Raw genomic sequence first — 18,553 nt, 5'->3', positions numbered from 1 at the left:
GAAAATATACACTACAGCTGCAAACACGGGTCAGACACTGACACTTGATCCGTCTAGGTCTTTTTCGAGCAGCAGCCGACATCGTTATCTCCCGTCTGTTAACAGTGTTAATTGGATTCACGCCTCCAAAAAGACAAACCCCTCAAAACGAGCATAAACAAGAACGCAACCAGGTTGAGCTCAGTCATCGTCTGGCGTCATGGAGACCCGGATTAGGATCACGGTTGTTGTGCCACGGCGGGGAATGGAAACTATGCGTTCGATGCATGTGACGGCTGTTGTCTTACAGCAAATTCTGCGTTCGATAGAGGGGGATTTGCAAGCCTAGTGATCTTAATGAAATCTCTTGTGAAGCCAGTAATGCATCTGGCAGCACATTGGCATTGCATAACCTTGCTGAGTTGGTGAACTTGGAATTAAATATTACTTCAATGACAATATAAGCAGGAGGTGTGTATGTGTGTGTGTGTAAGACAGGACAATTTAATTACATTTGTGTGATAGGGAAAATGTTCTTATGGACTACCCACTTCTAAATTATTCCAGGATTTGCATTGTTGTGTTTTGAACTCGTATCACTTTTTGTATGTGTGATGGATCCTCATGGTGTAGTCCTTTCACCCATTTATGTACTTCATGCTCTTTCTCTACATTATAAGCTGGTTTTCCAGTGTCCCAAAACATGCTGTGTGCTGTAAAATGTAAGAAAAAACAATTGGACAGTTGTAGTCACAACGTCTCTTATTAAATGGTCCATATATGTGTGTGTATTATATTTACACACACACACACACACACACATATACGTATATATATATATACCTATGTGTGTGTGTATGTACATGTAATGTCTTTAAAGGAAATTACAAGCTTACATCTTTACAGTGAACGTTTAGGGAAGGCCCTTTTCTGTTCCAGCATAACTGTGCTCCTGTGCGTTACGCAAAAACTAAAAAGACAGGAACAAAAGAAACTTGGTTTGAATAAACTCCAGTGGCCCACACAGAGCCAGGAACAGCTTTGGAATAGACTGCAACATCAGTTGAGGCTTTCTTGACCAACATCAGTGCCCATCCATACAGATGCTCTTTTTGACTGAATGGGCATAAATTTCCAAATTGAAATTCGATGCATTGGCGCCCTGGCACCCAGAGTATTCTTGCCTTGTGTCTATCATTCCCCTGCCACAACCCACACCAGCCTATAAATAGCATTTCATGAAAATAAAAAAACACAGTGAAATGAAATGACACAAAAATGCTAAACTTCATTACTAAATAAAATCCATTAACTACTACGCTTGAAAATTTAGAATCAGCGGCACGAGCGTAATTTATGTTTGACGATGGGGGTAATTAATTCATCATGTATACATTACTTTAATATATTATATTTATATATTTATTTATTTATTATTTAATAAGATGACATCTATTTTGTTCCTTTACACAGCAGTTCCTCCTATCCTCAGCTTGGCTTGTTCCACAGTGTTCCACAGCTTTATATGGCCCCTCTAAATTGCACTTAAACACATGTATTAAAATATATTTTTATATTAATGATCTAAATGATTTTTAAAACTACAGTATTCTTACTACCAAAAACACTGCACATTAAAGCGAAATCTATTTAAGCTTAATCTAAATCTAAATGGTTTCATTAGTTTAGGGTTGTGAGTGTTGTATTTTTTATACTTTTTTTTTATTTATAAATTCAATTCTCTTTTTTGTGCCTTACAATAAATATGAAAGCATAATACAAACAAGCCGTTATGTCGGTTAACAACACAAACTCATCTGGCCATGATGCTACAGTATATGATTCTCGTTTCAACTCCGGGCCCGCAGCCTCTCGTAACCGAGCAGCATTTATGGTCGGAGCCCACGCGGACAAAGGTAGAGCGCGCACCGGCTTCAAACACTGCTCAGGCTCTTCTGATTTCTCAAGGGTTTGTTCTGTTGCGCTCCACCATTCCGTTTGATGTCCTGACAAAACAAGATGACACCGGGGAGCATTAAAATTTGATTCTTTTTCCCCGCACTCTCTCACTCTCCAACCTGTTTCTGTGCGGCCGCTTCAGCGTTTTAAGATGCCTCTTATTGATGTCGTTCCCACTTTTCATTTTCACTTTTCACACCATTCATCTTAATTGCCCCTGCCACCAAGAGTGTGTTGCTCTCTCGCTCGCCCTCTCTCTCTCTCTTGCTCGCTCTTTTCACTGTCTGTGTATGTGTGAATGCACACTTTTTTGCTCTTGTGGGCTGACTGGGTTCATTAAGGCAGTATCAGTGAGTCAGATAGGTCTCAGATGTTTTCTCATTAGGCCAGTGTTTGCTATGTTTAGTACTTAATTTTATTTCCTTTACTGAAAGAACGCTTTAAGCTGGTAGCTTTGTAAACTACTCTGGACTCTCTTTTATAGTCGGAATATTTACTTACCCACTATGAAAGGCATCTGACAATACTGACAAGTGGAGGCAAAATATCAATTGGCATTATCCTGGTCAGGGTTGTGGTGGGTCTGGCTTCCTTGTAATCAAAAGGCGCAATGCAGTAACAAACCCCAGGATGCCACTTCATAGCAGGGCCTTGGACATCCACTCTGCTCCACCCCTTCCTAAAGCATTGCCAGTCATGTATGTATGTAGCTGCCCTGCCAACCAGTGATGCTGATGAGGATATATATTGTTTAATAATAACTGTTTTAATACAGAGTGTGTTCACAATTGCATGTATTGTTGTGCTTGTTGTGTTTTGGGTTGATTAAGTAGACATCAAGCTAATTCTAGTACACTGCCTTTAATCAACTTTTTATTCCATTTTTTTTCTCTGTGTACTTAAATAGGGAGTCATTAAATATGGGAGTCAATTTTATAACTATGCGAAATATTATATATGACATTTCAAAACACATTCACCACCTGACAACCAAATCAGCTCATAAATGACATTACTACAGTATATTTGTACAGCTACATACCTTGTCACTGCACCACAAAGTTCATTTGGTGTTTTCTTTATTACTCAATGCCATGGAATAAATTAAGAATATAAATCCTGCCAATAATAATATAATTTTTTTTTTATTTGAGTAAAATTAAATTAAAAGTTAAATAATTAAAATAATTCAAAAAAAATATTATTCTATTATTTTTATTAATAATAACAATAATAATAACTAATAATAATAATGAAATGTCCTACAATTTTATTAACATATTTTTTTTATTAAAAAATTAGAAGAAAAAAAAAAGACCCATTCACATGTGTACTGTTTAATATACAGCAAACACCTGACCCTTACCTTGCTCTTTTAAAATTCATAAATGTCAGCAATCTCTGGCAGGCAAATGCCTACCTCAGGCTTTCCTTTTCCAGTTTACAAATTCGTTTTGCTATTTATTTTATTTTTATTGATTTTTATTTATTTTTAAATGTTCTATTTATATCATTTTTCAGGCAGCAGGTTAGGAAAATCTAATGTAATTCTACCATATGCTTGATTTTTTTTCTTTTTTCTTTTTTTCCAGTAACAGCTTATTACTATTCAGTGTTACTTTTATGATGCTCCTCTATGATCCTCATCACAGAGAGAGTGAGAGAAACGGAGAAAGAGAAATGGGTTTCAGAAGTGGCAAACAGCCTCTTCGTGTCTCTCGGTCATGAAGTGGCCTGGTTATAGTGGCCGTGGTGATATTTTTCAGTTTAAGTGCCCGAGCGCAGCTTAAGCAGATCCCATCTCGTTCAGCGGAGGATTAAACACCAGTAGTTACTGTGATCAATAGGTTAAGAAGAGTGCAATCCCTCTCCCCTCTAATGACCTCACTGGTAATGGGTAATAAAACGAGGGCTGTAATAGAGCTCAAGATGTGGAGCTGTCTGCTATCCATGTCTGTGAATTGGGGATGGTAATGAATAACTGGCTAACGATAACCGACAAAGACGTCAGTGTACGGTCAGTGCTGTCAGTTAAAGATGTCAGAGGGAGATTCCTTTTTTAAAGCCGCTTGCTTTTAACTGAAAGCGAAGCTTGGTCAGCATTCAGACTGACACTTGACTCACCCTTATACCCACCCTCAGTGTGCATATGCCAGCTAGGTGGTCAAACTCATTTTTTTTCTTATACAAAAATAATGTGTAAATTTATAAATATAAATGCTACATTATAATAGTAAAACTCTAATTTTAGCAGATTAAATGCTACTTATTATGATTAACATCTTTTGCAAGTGCTTGTAATAAACTGTTTACTAACAAATCTACATGGTGAATGCTGGACTAGTTCTGCTCACAATGTTTACGTTCAGCTTACTGTTCTACATTACTGCCACTTTCACTATATTATGCTCTTTTTCATCAAATAAAGGACAAAGACTTGATATGAAACACAATGATGTGTTTTATACTGTGTTATGATAGGACGCTATAAGCTTGTTGGTTATCAGTTCAAAGAAATAGGCTAAATTTGCATCCCTAGTTTAAATTATGAGTTTAGCATATATGTAACTAAGAGTTATATATTTGCAATATTTAATTTGAACAGTGTTTTGAAATGGTAAAATTGACAAGCAACTACCACACAGCCACTCAATAATAAAGCCATCAGTGAGTGTAGACCCTGTAGAAATTATACCACTGAATACAAGGCTTGATAAATTACCATATGTAAAATTAATATTTAAAAAAAGACAGCGCTAACTAAAGTCTGTATATGTCATGATGAAGCGTTCCCCTCGATCACCCCCTACGTGTCCGCCTCCGTGACCTTCATCACAATTAGTGATGCCAAGCAGTGGGGACAGAGCCGCGTAATGAGCGAGAAATGAGCAACTCGGGGGGCGTGGCCTATGCAAATTGCACCATAAGCCATGTGCAAAAGTCAAGATAGTTTGCATATTAAGTCACAGCACTACAAAGGTCACGCAGGCCAAGTATTTTTTGTACTTCTTTTTTTTTATCACCCTGTGTAAAAAGTCTGGCCACATGCTAAATTATGGCTAGCAATGTGTTTCCTCTGTTTCGCCACACATGCCCTTTAGCCTTGTTATGTTCACTGGCAAAGCAGCACCGTGTTTACGTGTTGAGTGACTCTGCGGCTGTGACACCGTTGCCCTTTGTAGCACGGGAGATGTGCCAGGCATTCATTAAAGGTGGTTTGTTTGTGGTTTATTCCTTTAAACCAAGGCAAATTAGGCCGTATTTATGCAGGCGGACGACAAACAGCGGCCGTTACGAGGGGAGGATCATACAAAGCCTCAATTAGAAATGACCAGAAAATTCCAAGCAGCGTCATCTGCTATAATTCTCAGATACAATTGGGGTAGCCTTGGTGAGGCCTGTCACCTGAATGTCTCCCCTATTAAAACAGCAGACGCACTCGAAGATAAATACGTGCACACTGTGGATCACATAGTCAGGCTGGGTTATCAGTGGCAAATATGAGATCCTCTTCAGTTAATTTCATTAAAGGTCACAGAGAAAAGGATTCACTGCTGCATCTGAAAGAAACAAAAGCCATAAATGACTAGGATTTCCAACAAACAGTACATTTTTTCCTGATAGACAGTGTCTGTGTGTTCTTGAATTTTGTGTGGTCTTGCAATAGTCTCAACAACCTCAGCTAATGATAATGACTAAATACATTTTTTAGACTGTCTTAAAAATGATTATTTTTATTGTTTGACACAAACAGAATTATGGTCATACCTTCAGTGTAGTTGTTATGGTACAAGCAGAACTAAACTGGTAATTACACTGTGTGTATGTGATGTTTTAATCATGACCTTCTGTTTGTTAGGTGTCCACATCTGTTGAAAATAACTTTTTTAAACCACATATAGAAATTTAAGACAGATCCACAATGTTTAGCAAACAGAACTAGGAAAAAAACTTGCTAGAAATGGACGTACATGCAGTTGGTGAGATATTTATAGCCCATTACACTTTAAATATGATTTAATGTCCGTTTTGAAAATACTTTACAGACTGTAGTTGTTTACAAATAGTGCATCATTCCTGCCCTGACACGGTTATATATTGGTTTATTTTTCCTCATTAGATACTGTCATAAAGAACTGTTTTATGTTGTTAGTAAGGTTTCCACAAAATAGTTGATTTAAATGTACCATAAATATTATTATTATGCTTATTATGCTAATATGCTTATTAGATACTGTATTATTATTATTAATATTATTATTACTACTATTATTATTATTGTTTAAATTCTTATTTATTTTTGCTTATTAGATACTCGAAGTATTATTATTATTAGTAGTAGTAGTAGTATTTAAATTCTTATTTATTTATTTATTTTTTCTTATTAGATACTGTCATAAAAACAGTTTTATGCTGTTAGTAAGGTTTACACAAAATTGCCAAATTAAATGTACCATATTATTTTTTAATTAATGTATTCATTTATTTCTGCTTATTAGACGCTGTCATAAAGTACTGTTTTTTCTCTCCATACAGTTACAAATGTAGTAATCATGCAAACTGTGTATCAGATTATATCTGCCTTGCCTTTTTTTTAATTAATTTAGACATTCATTATGCATTTACTAGTGTTTGAAGTTGCAGTTCTCTTACTAAAAACACAGTGCTGTTACTGAATAACATAGTTACACTGACCTCATGCTGTATCTTGCACCATGTGGAAGAAAAGTTGTTTAGATACTTGTTTAGATTTTTTAAAGCTGTTAGTAAATTTTGGACATCATGAAGTTTGAAGTGTTTAAACACACCCACACTTGTTGGGCCAAATTAGGGCCATAGACACAAATAGACACTCAGTAATTAAGGGTCGCTGCTGGTTATGTACGAGGACCCTCTCAATATCACCACGCATCACACTCCTCTCCACACTCTCTCCTGGTCTAACAGTTCTGTGCTATTGGGAACGTTTTCTAAAAGAGGGCCTGAGAGCACCCTGGTTTGTGCAGTGCTGAATTGTTGTTGACAACATCTTAATAAAAAAAAGCACCTATTGGCTGCATCCTGCAAACAGCCCACACTGAAATTGAATTGACATTGACAAGTTCTCGTGTGGGACAGAGCCCTTCGAACAGCCGAAAATATAAACATAAAAGTGTAAACAACACATTCAGAGCAGAACAATGGAAACACGAACAGCACTCGATGCTAATGGTCAGTGGCCTTGTTGTTGGAGTATGTTATTTTGCAGATTGTGATGCTACGTGTTTGAAAGTGTGGTTTGTGTGTGTGTGTTTTTGGGGGGAGGGAGGAATATTGATGCTAGCTCTTGTAAGAACAATGTTGACTGTAGTATATGTACTGTATATGTATGTAAATATATTACATTGCCTTTGCACGCAACAGTATCCTGGAATTTGAAACCATGCGTTTGTTTTGTAGGTGCCAGTTTCATTGGCTATGATGACCCCTCAAGTAATAACTCCTCAACAAATGCAGCAGATTCTTCAGCAGCAGGTTTTGAGCCCACAGCAGCTCCAATTGCTCCTGCAGCAGCAACAGGCCCTGATGTTACAGCAGGTATCTGATCTTCAAATTCTGGTTCTAAGACTAGCTTTTCTCACATCTGAATGTAAAAAATTTAGATTTTAAAATACCCAAACAAGTAGTTTTCTTTTTAAATCATTCAGTCCTAAAATAAAGAATAACTTTAACAACTATTAAAACAAGTGTAGATACTATAAATCTATAAATTAGATACTATAAGATACTATAAACCAAAATGCATTTGTTTGCCATAGTGGAACACGTAAACAGTGGTGTTACAATGCCATTTGCAGCCATAAACAGTATGTTACCCAGTACCGGCCCATTTATTAATTAAACCTGTACACCTGATCATTCTATGATATGCTCAGCCAGTCATGTGGCAGCAGTGAAATGCATAACCAACATCCAGATACAGTTAACAGCTTCAGCTAATGTCCATAAGAATAACTGTAATCTGAGGGGCTTTGCCTGTGGTGTGGTTGATGGTGGCGGACAGGCTGGTTTAAGTATTTCCTGAAGCAAAAAAAACATCAACCAATAAACATAAATAAATGAATGAATAAACCATTTAGTGACTGACAATTCCATGTGGAAACCATGTGTCAATGTGAGAGGTCAGAGGAGAATGGCCAGACTGGTTTGAGTTGACAGAAAGTCTTTGGTAACTCAACTACTCATTGTTAAAGTGATTTACCATTAAATAATGGTATCCTTTCAAAAGTATTCATCACAATTCATCTAAAACTATGGTTATCTCAAACTATGACAGACAACTTAGTATTTGAGTGCCCTTCCCAGTCACCAAATCTGAAACCAAGAGAGCCTTTGGGAGGTAAAACCAGATACTTACAGCATGAATGTGCAGCTGTTAGTTTGCAGCAATAATGGCAACATGGACCAAAATATCAAAGGAAAGTTTTACACCTTCTGGAATCCATCCCTCAAAGAATTAAAGCTGTTCTGACATTATAGGGGGGAAGCTTAGCTAACACAGTGCCAAGTGTTCATGCATGACTATAAAACATACAGAAATACAGTGAAATTCTGCTCACCTGGTGTATGTGTGTGTTTGTGTACAGCAGCACCTTCAGGACTTCTATAAGAAGCAGCAAGAACAGCTCCACCTCCAGCTCCTCCAACAGCAACATGGCAGCAAACAGCAGAGCAAGGAGGTATGCTGGCTTTACAACTTACATTTACATCTGCACCATTTAGCAGAACACATTTTCATCCAAAACAAATACACTTCTAGCAAATGAGGGTTAAGGGCCTTGCTCAAGGGTCCAGCAGTGCCAACTTTGGGGTTTAACGCTAATCCAACCACAGCCACCGTCATCCATACATACATACATACACCCATATATGAAAGTTTTTAAGATGTGGCTTTAGTCCTGATTATACATTATTAATGACATGTACTTTTACATTAAGGATAATTTTAAATAAAAAAAAATTATGTAAAGAAATGACAGAAGTCTAGAGCATGGTTATTAAAGCAGCAGTATCATATTTAGCTGTTCACCATGGGCAGATAGTAAACACAAAGTATTAAAATGTTTCTATTTGTAAAACATTCTTCATACTTTTTTTTTTTACACAATAGCCTGTTTTTTAAAGATAAACAATTGTTATTTTACATTACATTTACATCATTTAGCAGATGCTTTTATCTAAAGCGACCTACAATTATGAGCAACTGAGGGTAAAGGACCTTGCTCAGAGGTCTAACAGTGGTGGTGGTGAAGCTTGATGTTTGTTTGTTTTTTTATTAGGATTTTAAAGTCATGTTTTACATTTTGGTTACACTCATGACAGGAACGGTAGCTACTCATTACACAAGCTTCATCAGTTCACAAGGTTATATCAAACACAGTCATGGACAATTTTGTATCTCCAGTTCACCTCACTTGCATGTCTTTGGACTGTGGGAGGAAACCGGAGCACCCGGAGGAAACCCACACGGACACGGGGAGAACATGCAAACTCCACACAGAAAGGACCCGGGCCGCCCCACCTGGGGATCGAACCCAGGACCTTCTTGCTGTGAGGCAACAGTGCTACCCACTTAGCCACCGTTCTACCCAGTGGTGAGCCTTAAACCAGCAACCGTATGATTACCAGTCCAGTATCTTAACCACTGAGCTACCACTGCCCTTGTTATAATGAACAGACTGGAAGGCGTCACAGTCAAATTGTTTATTGCAGTCTGTGCTGACCTTAAAAAAAATAAACCTCCAGATAATACTAAACATGATTGACGGATGGATTAAATACAGCCTTAGTGTGCATTGAGCAATTAAAATAATAAATATCAAAGTTGCACTGCTTCTAGGAAAATCTGATGTTTAGAACTTGTCACAACATGTTTTAAAGGAGACTGGCTATTAGAAAGTACAGTTGAGCTGCACACTGCCTCTTCTTAAACATTTGTCCCGTTTGAGACTATTTAGTACAGTAGTATGCACTTCGGGGTGACTGTATTTGCTTTGTATAGGCTTAAGTTGAAGCTCCACACACATCCATTTAAACTTTTTAACTAATCAGTCACTGAGGAGGTAGGCAAAGTATTCAGGTGATTGTGGTTCAGACTTTACAGCTCTTTGGTTTAGACTTAGTTTAGTTTAATTAGGTTCAGACTTTACAGCTCTGCAATAGCCTTTCAATTAAGACTATCCAGTCCACCAACTGGCATGTTTTTGGTAGAATAAAAACTAAATGAGTGAAAATTGACACAGAGGAAACATACCAACACTGATCAGCTATAACAATAAAACCACCTCCTTGTTTTCTACACACTGTCTATTTTATCAGCTCCACTTACCATATAGAAGCACTTTGTAGTTCTACAGTTACTGACTGTAGTCCATCTGTTTCTCTACATACTTTTTTAGCCTGCTCTTCAATGGTCAGGACCCCCACAGGACCACCACAGAGCAGGTATTATTTGGGTGGTGGATCATTCTCAGCACTGCAGTGACACTGACATGGAGGTGGTGTGTTAGTGTGTGTTGTGCTGGTATGAGTGGATCAGACACAGCAGCGCTGCTGGACTTTTTAAATACCGTGTCCACTCACTGTCCACTCTCTTAGACACGCCTACCTAGTTGGTCCACCTTGTAGATGTAAAGTCAGAGACGATCGCTCATCTATTGCTGCTGTTTGAGTTGGTCATCTTCTAGACCTTCATCAGTGGTCACAGGACGCTGCCCACGGGGTGCTGTTGGCTGGATATATTTTTGGTTGGTGGACTATTCTCAATCCAGCAGTGACAGTGAGGTGTTTAAAAACTCCATCAGCGCTGCTGTGTCTTATCCACTCATACAAGCACAACACACACTAACACACCACCACCATGCCAGTGTCATCGCAGTGGTGAGAATGATCCACCACCTAAATAATACCTGCTCTGTAGTGGTCCTGGGAGAGTTCTGACCACTGAAGAACAGCATGAAAGGGGGCCAACAAAGCATGCAGAGAAACAGATGGACTACAGTCAGTAATTGTAGAACTACAAAGTGCTTCTATATGGTAAGTGGAGCTGATAAAATGGACAGTGAGTGTAGAAACAAGGAGGTGGTTTTAATGTTATGGCTGATCGATGTATATGTCTCCCCTTATTTTTCTTTTTGGAGTTGAAACCTGGTCTCAGTTACAGTGGCTCCGTGTTAATGAGCGGAGGACGCAGCCACTGCTCCCGACAAAATAAACTGTTCACTGCTCGGACAGAAACAGTTCAAAGACAATCCAGGATTTCCAGACTTTTCCTTTTCCCCTCTGAGAGTCACGTTCACGTTCTCACTGTATAAATTAAATGGAATAAAAGCGCACACGCAAAAGCATGCACACACATGCACTAATGTTCCAACACACACACACAAATATACACACGCTGACTTCAAAGTCCCCAGGCTTGCTAATTAATGAACTAGGGGCTTCAGTTTGGACAAGTTGCGGTTCTTCGCTGCCATAAATCAACGTGACAGGGTTGTTTCTCTTGTCTGTGATAAGATATGTCACTCTCTTTTTCTCTCTTTCTCTTCTTTCTTTTACTCACTCTCTCGCTCATTCTCTGTCTCTCTTTTTCTCCCTCTCTTGTCTCTTTGTGTCAGATGGATAGGGCAAAAGTAAAGACAGGGAAGTTGACATAGCAAAAAGCTACAATTGATCAGCTGAATGGGGCACAGTGAATAAAAAAAACAACTTTTTGAAGCGCATTATGTTTGATCACAGGAAATTGATGCAGCCCTCGAGAGGTTTGTTCCTCTCGCCGAGGTTTGCTCGCTTCCCTTCTTCTCCTGGCTTTCTTCTATCTATTTAGATTTCTTGTGCAGCCATCAAAAGACAAGAAGCATCACTCTGCGACTCCCTCCCGTGGGGCCTCTTCACAATAACCCCCTGTTGTTGCTTTGTGTCTTGCTTTCATTTTAAAGACATCACTTTTTTCTCTCTTTTGAGTTTTTTTTTTCAAAGGTCTTTACCTTCAGACTGGAGTTAAGACAATGAAAAGAACTGCCAGTGTCACAATGTATTACGTTTGTCAGACGCTTGCGCTCCCTCTGCCTTTAAGTGAGGTTTGCCATTAAGCCCTTATTTGCCTCAGTGGGTTTTTACTTACTGCAGTTACTTTCCGTGAGTAATATTAAAAATGTTAACAGTTAATTTGAGTAATAATATGAGTTGTTGCTTGTTAATATGGGTAATAAAGGTTTTGCTAATATTATTGTGTGTGATGATGAAATTGTTACTTTTCACTGTGAGGTTATTTAAGCAATAGAACACGAGAGGGACGAGCCGAAGGCGAGTGCCATAGATCATCACAGCCGTGATGTTATTCGCGATAACACACGACTTCAAGTGTTCTATTGCTTTTATACAACAGTTTTTACAAAATAAAGAAAGAAAATAAATCAAAGAAGCCCTGAATTTCATATTAAATATGCTTTAATATTGACAATACCTTCCGCCAAAAAGTAGTTCCACAACGAATATAAAGTTTAACACTACAAAACAGACATCCCAAGTTGCAAAAACTCATTTCAGGGAAGTAAGAACAACAAGACGAAAAAGGCAAGAACCTCCGAAGGGAAAAAATAAAAAAATAAAAAAACCTCTCACACACACCAAAGGATAAGGGTGAACTTTTAGGAGCCGTTAACTGGGCTATTAAGCTAACTGTTCGCGTTACAAACACATTAATGTTCCCTACATAGTGCACTAGATTGTGTATCAGATCACGGATTCATGTTCACTACATGGTGCACTAGACAATATGTTAGACAATTGATTTATGTTCCCTACACAGTGCGCTAGATAACGGATCAGATAACGGATTTAAAACGCGATCTGGAAAAAAAGTCTGTGTCACCTGCGTGCGCGTTTATGTGCAAGAAGCTTGTCGTTACTGGCAACGCATCAGCGGAGTAATAGAGTTAATTACAATTAGTTACTGGAAGTAATAGCAGATTTTTTCTGACAATAAAAATCATTACAAGTTATAGTTGGTAATATCAGACTTGTAAGTGCTAATAATGAGTTGTTACTGGTTGCCATGTGTATCAAGCCCACCTGCCATGGAGATCAGCAGCGTGGCTCAGTTACAGAATCATGTCCTTATGCCTTGCCAAATATGGCTGGCTGCGTTGGCATGATGGTTGTGTTAGTACCTCTTAACTGACAGTCACCTGTGTCTTATTGAGCATTAATTTGCTCCAGGTGGAAGTGTTTCTATTTATCACGGTTTCTTCCTCACTACTTCTGCCGGCTCCTCTGTTAGAAAATCAGCTTTTTCTCCTAAAACCATCAGTCCTGAATTGGTCTGGTTTTTCTGCTGGTGTATGATGCCAATATACTTTGTGTCTTTTTGGGGGAACTCGGGCGGTGTTGCTGAAAGTTGGAAAGTGCGGAAAGTTATTGCAGTAATAATTGAGTTGTTCTTACCTCTTACTGCCTGTAAAATATTAATTCTTGTAACTTTGGGTACTTGTTACTTATTATTTACTGTTGTAGTTGTACTGAAGAGTGTTTAATGCTGACATTTATTATAATACTGATGTCACTGGATGTGTTCTGAACACGGGTACAATCTTCATAGTGAAGCTTGCCCCCCCCCCTCCCCTCCCCCCACCTGTGATGTGCGTGACTATATTAGAGAGAAAGACAGAGCCAGAGAAAGAATAAGACTTTTTTTATCAGGCATATTCAGCTCTGCACCGGGTCTCCTGTGTGACCCGGCCACCGTGGTGCAGCGAGACCTTTTTTGTTTGCCTTCAATCGGGAGCAGTAAACATAGCAGCACATCCTGTGTTTGGGAAGAGGGTGCGGTACACAACTTGGCAGCAGCAAGTAGTGTGCTTTAATGCCCACACACACACACATTCACACACAATGCTGACTCTGATAACCCAACAACACACACATCAACAGCCGTTAGTAAAGTCTAACTGCACTTTTGTCTGGTTAGTCTGTCAATATTTTCAGCTTTGTTAAGCTGTCAATTTATAGCCGATGTCATAAAAAGGCATGTACATGAGAAACAGAGGCCACTGAAAATAAAAAAATTAAAAATGTGTGCTCTTATCACAATAACATTGTTTCTTTGTTTTAATCCGGACCAGATCAGGGATGTTAGATCATTTCCTCATGTATTTTTTCTCTGCAGTCTGTTCTCTACTGCCACCTTTTCCCTTTTTCTTTTTTTTCCTCTCTTCCTCCCTTTTTTTTATCTCTCTTATTATAACCTCTTATACACTTTGTTTTTTTCATTGGTACTGTACTGTACTATATACTGTATATATACTGTATATATACAGTGTATCACAAAAGTGAGTACACCCCTCACATTTCTGCAAATATTTTATTATATCTTTTCCATGGGACAACACTATAGACATGAAACTTGGATATAACTTAGAGTAGTCAGTGTACAGCTTGTATAGCAGTGTAGATTTACTGCCTTCTGAAAATAACTCAACACACAGCCAATAATGTCTAAATAGCTGGCAACATAAGTGAGTACACCCCACAGTGAACATGTCCAAATTGTGCCCAAATGTGTCGTTGTCCCTCCCTGGTGTCATGTGTCAAGGTCCCAGGTGTAAATGGGGAGCAGGGCTGTTAAATTTGGTGTTTTGGGTACAATTCTCTCATACTGGCCACTGGATATTCAACATGGCACCTCATGGCAAAGAACTCTCTGAGGATGTGAGAAATAGAATTGTTGCTCTCCACAAAGATGGCCTGGGCTATAAGAAGATTGCTAACACCCTGAAACTGAGCTACAGCATGGTGGACAAGGTCATACAGCGGTTTTCCAGGACGGGTTCCACTCAGAACAGGCTTCGCCAGGGTCGACCAAAGAAGTTGAGTCCACGTGTTCGGCGTCATATCCAGAGGTTGGCTTTAAAAAATAGACACATGAGTGCTGCCAGCATTGCTGCAGAGGTTGAAGACGTGGGAGGTCAGCCTGTCAGTGCTCAGACCATACGCCGCACACTGCATCAACTCGGTCTGCATGGTCGTCATCCCAGAAGGAAGCTGACGCACAAGAAAGCCCGCAAACAGTTTGCTGAAAACAAGCAGTCCAAGAACATGGATTACTGGAATGCCCTGTGGTCTGACGAGACCAAGATAAACTTGTTTGGCTCAGATGGTGTCCAGCATGTGTGGCGGCGCCCTGGTGAGAAGTACCAAGACAACTGTATCTTGCCTACAGTCAAGCATGGAGGTGGTAGCATCATGGTCTTGGGTTGCATGAGTGCTGCAGGCACTGGGGAGCTGCAGTTTGTTGAGGGAAACATGAATTCCAACATGTACTGTGACATTCTGAAACAGAGCATGATCCCCTCCCTTCGAAAACTGCTCCGTGATGTCATCATGGAGGAGTGGAAGAGGATTCCAGTAGCAACTTGTGCAGCTCTGGTGAATTCCATGCCCAGGAGGGTTAAGGCAGTGTTAGATAATCATGGTGGTCAAACAAAATATTGACACTTTGGGCACAATTTGGACATGTTCACTGTGGGGTGTACTCACTTATGTTGCCAGCTATTTAGACATTAATGGCTGTGTGTTGAGTTATTTTCAGAAGACAGTAAATCTACACTGCTATACAAGCTGTACACTGACTACTCTAAGTTATATCCAAGTTTTATTTCTATAGTGTTGTCCCATGGAAAAGATATAATAAAATATTTGCAGAAATGTGAGGGGTGTACTCACTTTTGTGATACACTGTATATCTCAGAGATGTTCACAAAATACGAGTCCGAGTCAAGTCACTAGTCTTTAGGCTAGAGTCCGAGTCAAATCACGAGTCAATGTAATATACACAAAACATATATTGGAAATGTAGTTTAGAAATAAACAAATAATATGTAAGTTCAGATAAAAAACAACAACAGATTAGCAACTGTATTTTGTCGTTTTACTTAGTGCCTTTACTTTCCTAGTCATTGTGCAAATGAATGTAATTTCCGTAACAAGAAGGTACTAGTTAAAAGCTTAAACTGATACATTTTGTTTTCATTGCAAAACAAAAGCGCACGATAAATCACGGCACAGCAGCCAAAATCCAAAACACATAAAAAAAAAAAAAATCATAACCACTGCTTACCATAGCTTATGTTCTTCCAGATGCTATTAAATTTATAACCGTGTGTTGTCCCATTAGGAATATAATTCATTATTTTGTAAATGTGCTTATAATTAAAAACCTCCAAACTTTTCCCGGTCGTGAAGTAAAACACTAACTCGTTAATCATCTGTGTGACGCACACTGAATAAATGCAAACAGCATTTCTTACTAAAAATTTAAATCAGAAGGTCTGATTGGTTCAGAAAGCGGTCTTTCAACCATTAGCGCCAATTCTGTAGGAGCGTTCCATTCCCCCCATTTGTACTGTGAAGTGCACTTTGTAGGGTATTCCACCATTTTAAGTGAGATTCCAATCTAAAGGTAACGAAAATGTTCAAATGAAGTGACCTTCAAACTGTGTAGGGAGTAGGGAGCGACGCTTCATCATTACGCCGGAAGCTGGCTGTAACACTAGGGACTCATTTTTTGGCGAGTTATGAGTCGAGTCTGAGTCATTTGAAACGAGTCTGAGTCAAGTCTGAAGTCGCTGTGTGTGCGACTTACGTGCGACACGTTAGTCCTCTGTCGGGACTTGCTGTTTTTGTAGAAAAGGAGGTACAATACCTTTGTGGTCCCTCTTTAAATCACAAATATAGGAGGTGGATGTTATTACGTTACTTACCTAGGTTTTGGAGGGGGGCACATATCAATACACCCTTTTTGCCGGTCCCAAACCCAGATAAACAGAACTGGAGGGTTGCATTTAGAAGGGCATCAGGTGTAAAACTGTGCCAAATCAAGTACATGGACAAATTATCTGCTGATCTGTAATGTATCATTTATTTATTTAGGGTAGTACTAATTGCTAGTGTTCTCTGCTTAAAGTTCATGAAGTTCAGCCTAATGTTCTATATGCAAAGTTTGTTCTTGTCGCTCTGGACAAGAGCATCTGCCAGATGTCATTAAAGTAAATATTGTGGGGTAAATATTGGGAGAATGTAATCAGGATTGTTAATTAAACCGCAATCTTGCCGCCTTGATAAATATCATTACTCAATATTGTTTCATCATGCAGCATGTCATCAAACATTATGAGTGTACAGTGCAGATGTATTACGTATTACATAATTGTCTGTTTGTAATTAATTGAGCTGATGAAAATTAGTTTAGGCAATTGCAATATATCACCTCATACTGTATTTTTACATAAATGTGAAAATGCTGCGGGCACTTGGGTGGCGCAGCGGATCCAGGAGTCTACGTACAGACATGATTGGCCTTGTCTGGAGAGGAGGTCCAAGGCCCGCAACGGATTGGCATTCTGTTCGGGGTGTGTTACTGCATTGTGTTTAGTTATTCCTTAAAAACAGGACCCACCTTGACCAGAATTACGACACATTTTATATACTGTACATATTTAGTCCTGTGCACTCCCTATCTCAGTTAGGAAGGCAGTGTGCAGCTTTGATATGGTGCTTGATAAAGACTTGCTTTTGGTGGAACATTGTTCACTGAATTATGAATGGGTGTAATTAAAATCCTGCGGTTCTTATTATGAATGATTAACAATGTTGTTTCACTGTTTGTCACAACTCTGAGTTAATTAAGGGCAGAAGGGATGTACCTGCCGTCTGTGCGAGAGAAGGAGGGTGTGATTTGTAGCGTGTTGTCTCAGTGTCTCTCCTGCCCCGTGTCTCTGTAGGTTTCTGCTCAGCAGTTGGCGTTCCAGCAGCAGCTCCTTCAGGTTCAGCAGCTGCAGCAGCAGCATCTGCTCAGTCTGCAGAGACAAGGCCTACTGTCCATCCAGACCAACCAGAACCTGCCGCTGCACTCTCTCACTCAGGGTGAGTACGCACACACACGCACCCACACACAGCTGCATCCATGCTGAAGCTCATACATAAAGTAGGGTGTTTAAATCCTACAGTTAGTATAAATATAGAGCTGTATAACTGATTCAATGATATTGTGCACACTAAAGATCCAGGGTTCCAATATCAGCTGTGCTATCGGCTAGTCAGGCGTTTATACAGACATGATTGTCTATGTCTAAAGCAGGCGGGGGAAGGCTAAACAGCCTAGCCATTGGGAGGTGCATTTGTCAGTGCTGGTCCAAAGGCCAAATAAATAGACAATAATAAACTGCTGTACACTTTATAAGTTATATAACTGATTAAATTATACTTTGCTAACCAATGACCCAGGCTTTAAATCTTAGCTGTACTATTGGCCAGTCAGTTGTCTACACAGACATGATTGGCTATGTCTAAAGCAGGCAGGGGATGGCTGAACAGCCTAGCTTTTGGGAAGTTCACTTGTCAGTGTGCTTACAGCACAGGTCCAAAGGCCAAATAAATAGACAATAATAGACTGCTAAGCTGCCAAACCCTATTTACAACATTTATAATTAATTGTTGTTTATTTATTTATTTATTTATTCATTCATTTCAAAGCAGTCTACTTTAAAGTGGATATTGACTGATTTGCCCTTGAAAGTCT

The 18,553-nt window shown here is 39.1% G+C and overlaps 1 protein-coding gene across 5 annotated transcripts in view; it reads left to right on the top strand.

Annotated features, from left to right (window-relative positions):
* The window catches only part of foxp1b (forkhead box P1b), a 323,816-nt gene that overhangs the window by 255,081 nt on the left and 50,182 nt on the right, over nucleotides 1–18,553 (top strand). For all 5 annotated transcript variants that reach the window (XM_062997542.1, XM_062997543.1, XM_062997544.1 and 2 more), the window contains 3 exons: nucleotides 7,378–7,515; nucleotides 8,565–8,657; nucleotides 17,757–17,898. In XM_062997542.1, coding sequence (XP_062853612.1) covers nucleotides 7,378–7,515; nucleotides 8,565–8,657; nucleotides 17,757–17,898 — 373 coding nt within the window. The remainder of the gene's footprint in view (nucleotides 1–7,377; nucleotides 7,516–8,564; nucleotides 8,658–17,756; nucleotides 17,899–18,553) is intronic.

The sequence above is a fragment of the Trichomycterus rosablanca genome, chromosome 6 (genome assembly GCF_030014385.1).
Source record: "Trichomycterus rosablanca isolate fTriRos1 chromosome 6, fTriRos1.hap1, whole genome shotgun sequence".
NCBI lineage: Eukaryota > Metazoa > Chordata > Actinopteri > Siluriformes > Trichomycteridae > Trichomycterus > Trichomycterus rosablanca.
The sequence above is the reverse complement of the archived record's forward strand: the minus strand, read 5'-3'. Positions and strand labels throughout refer to the sequence as shown.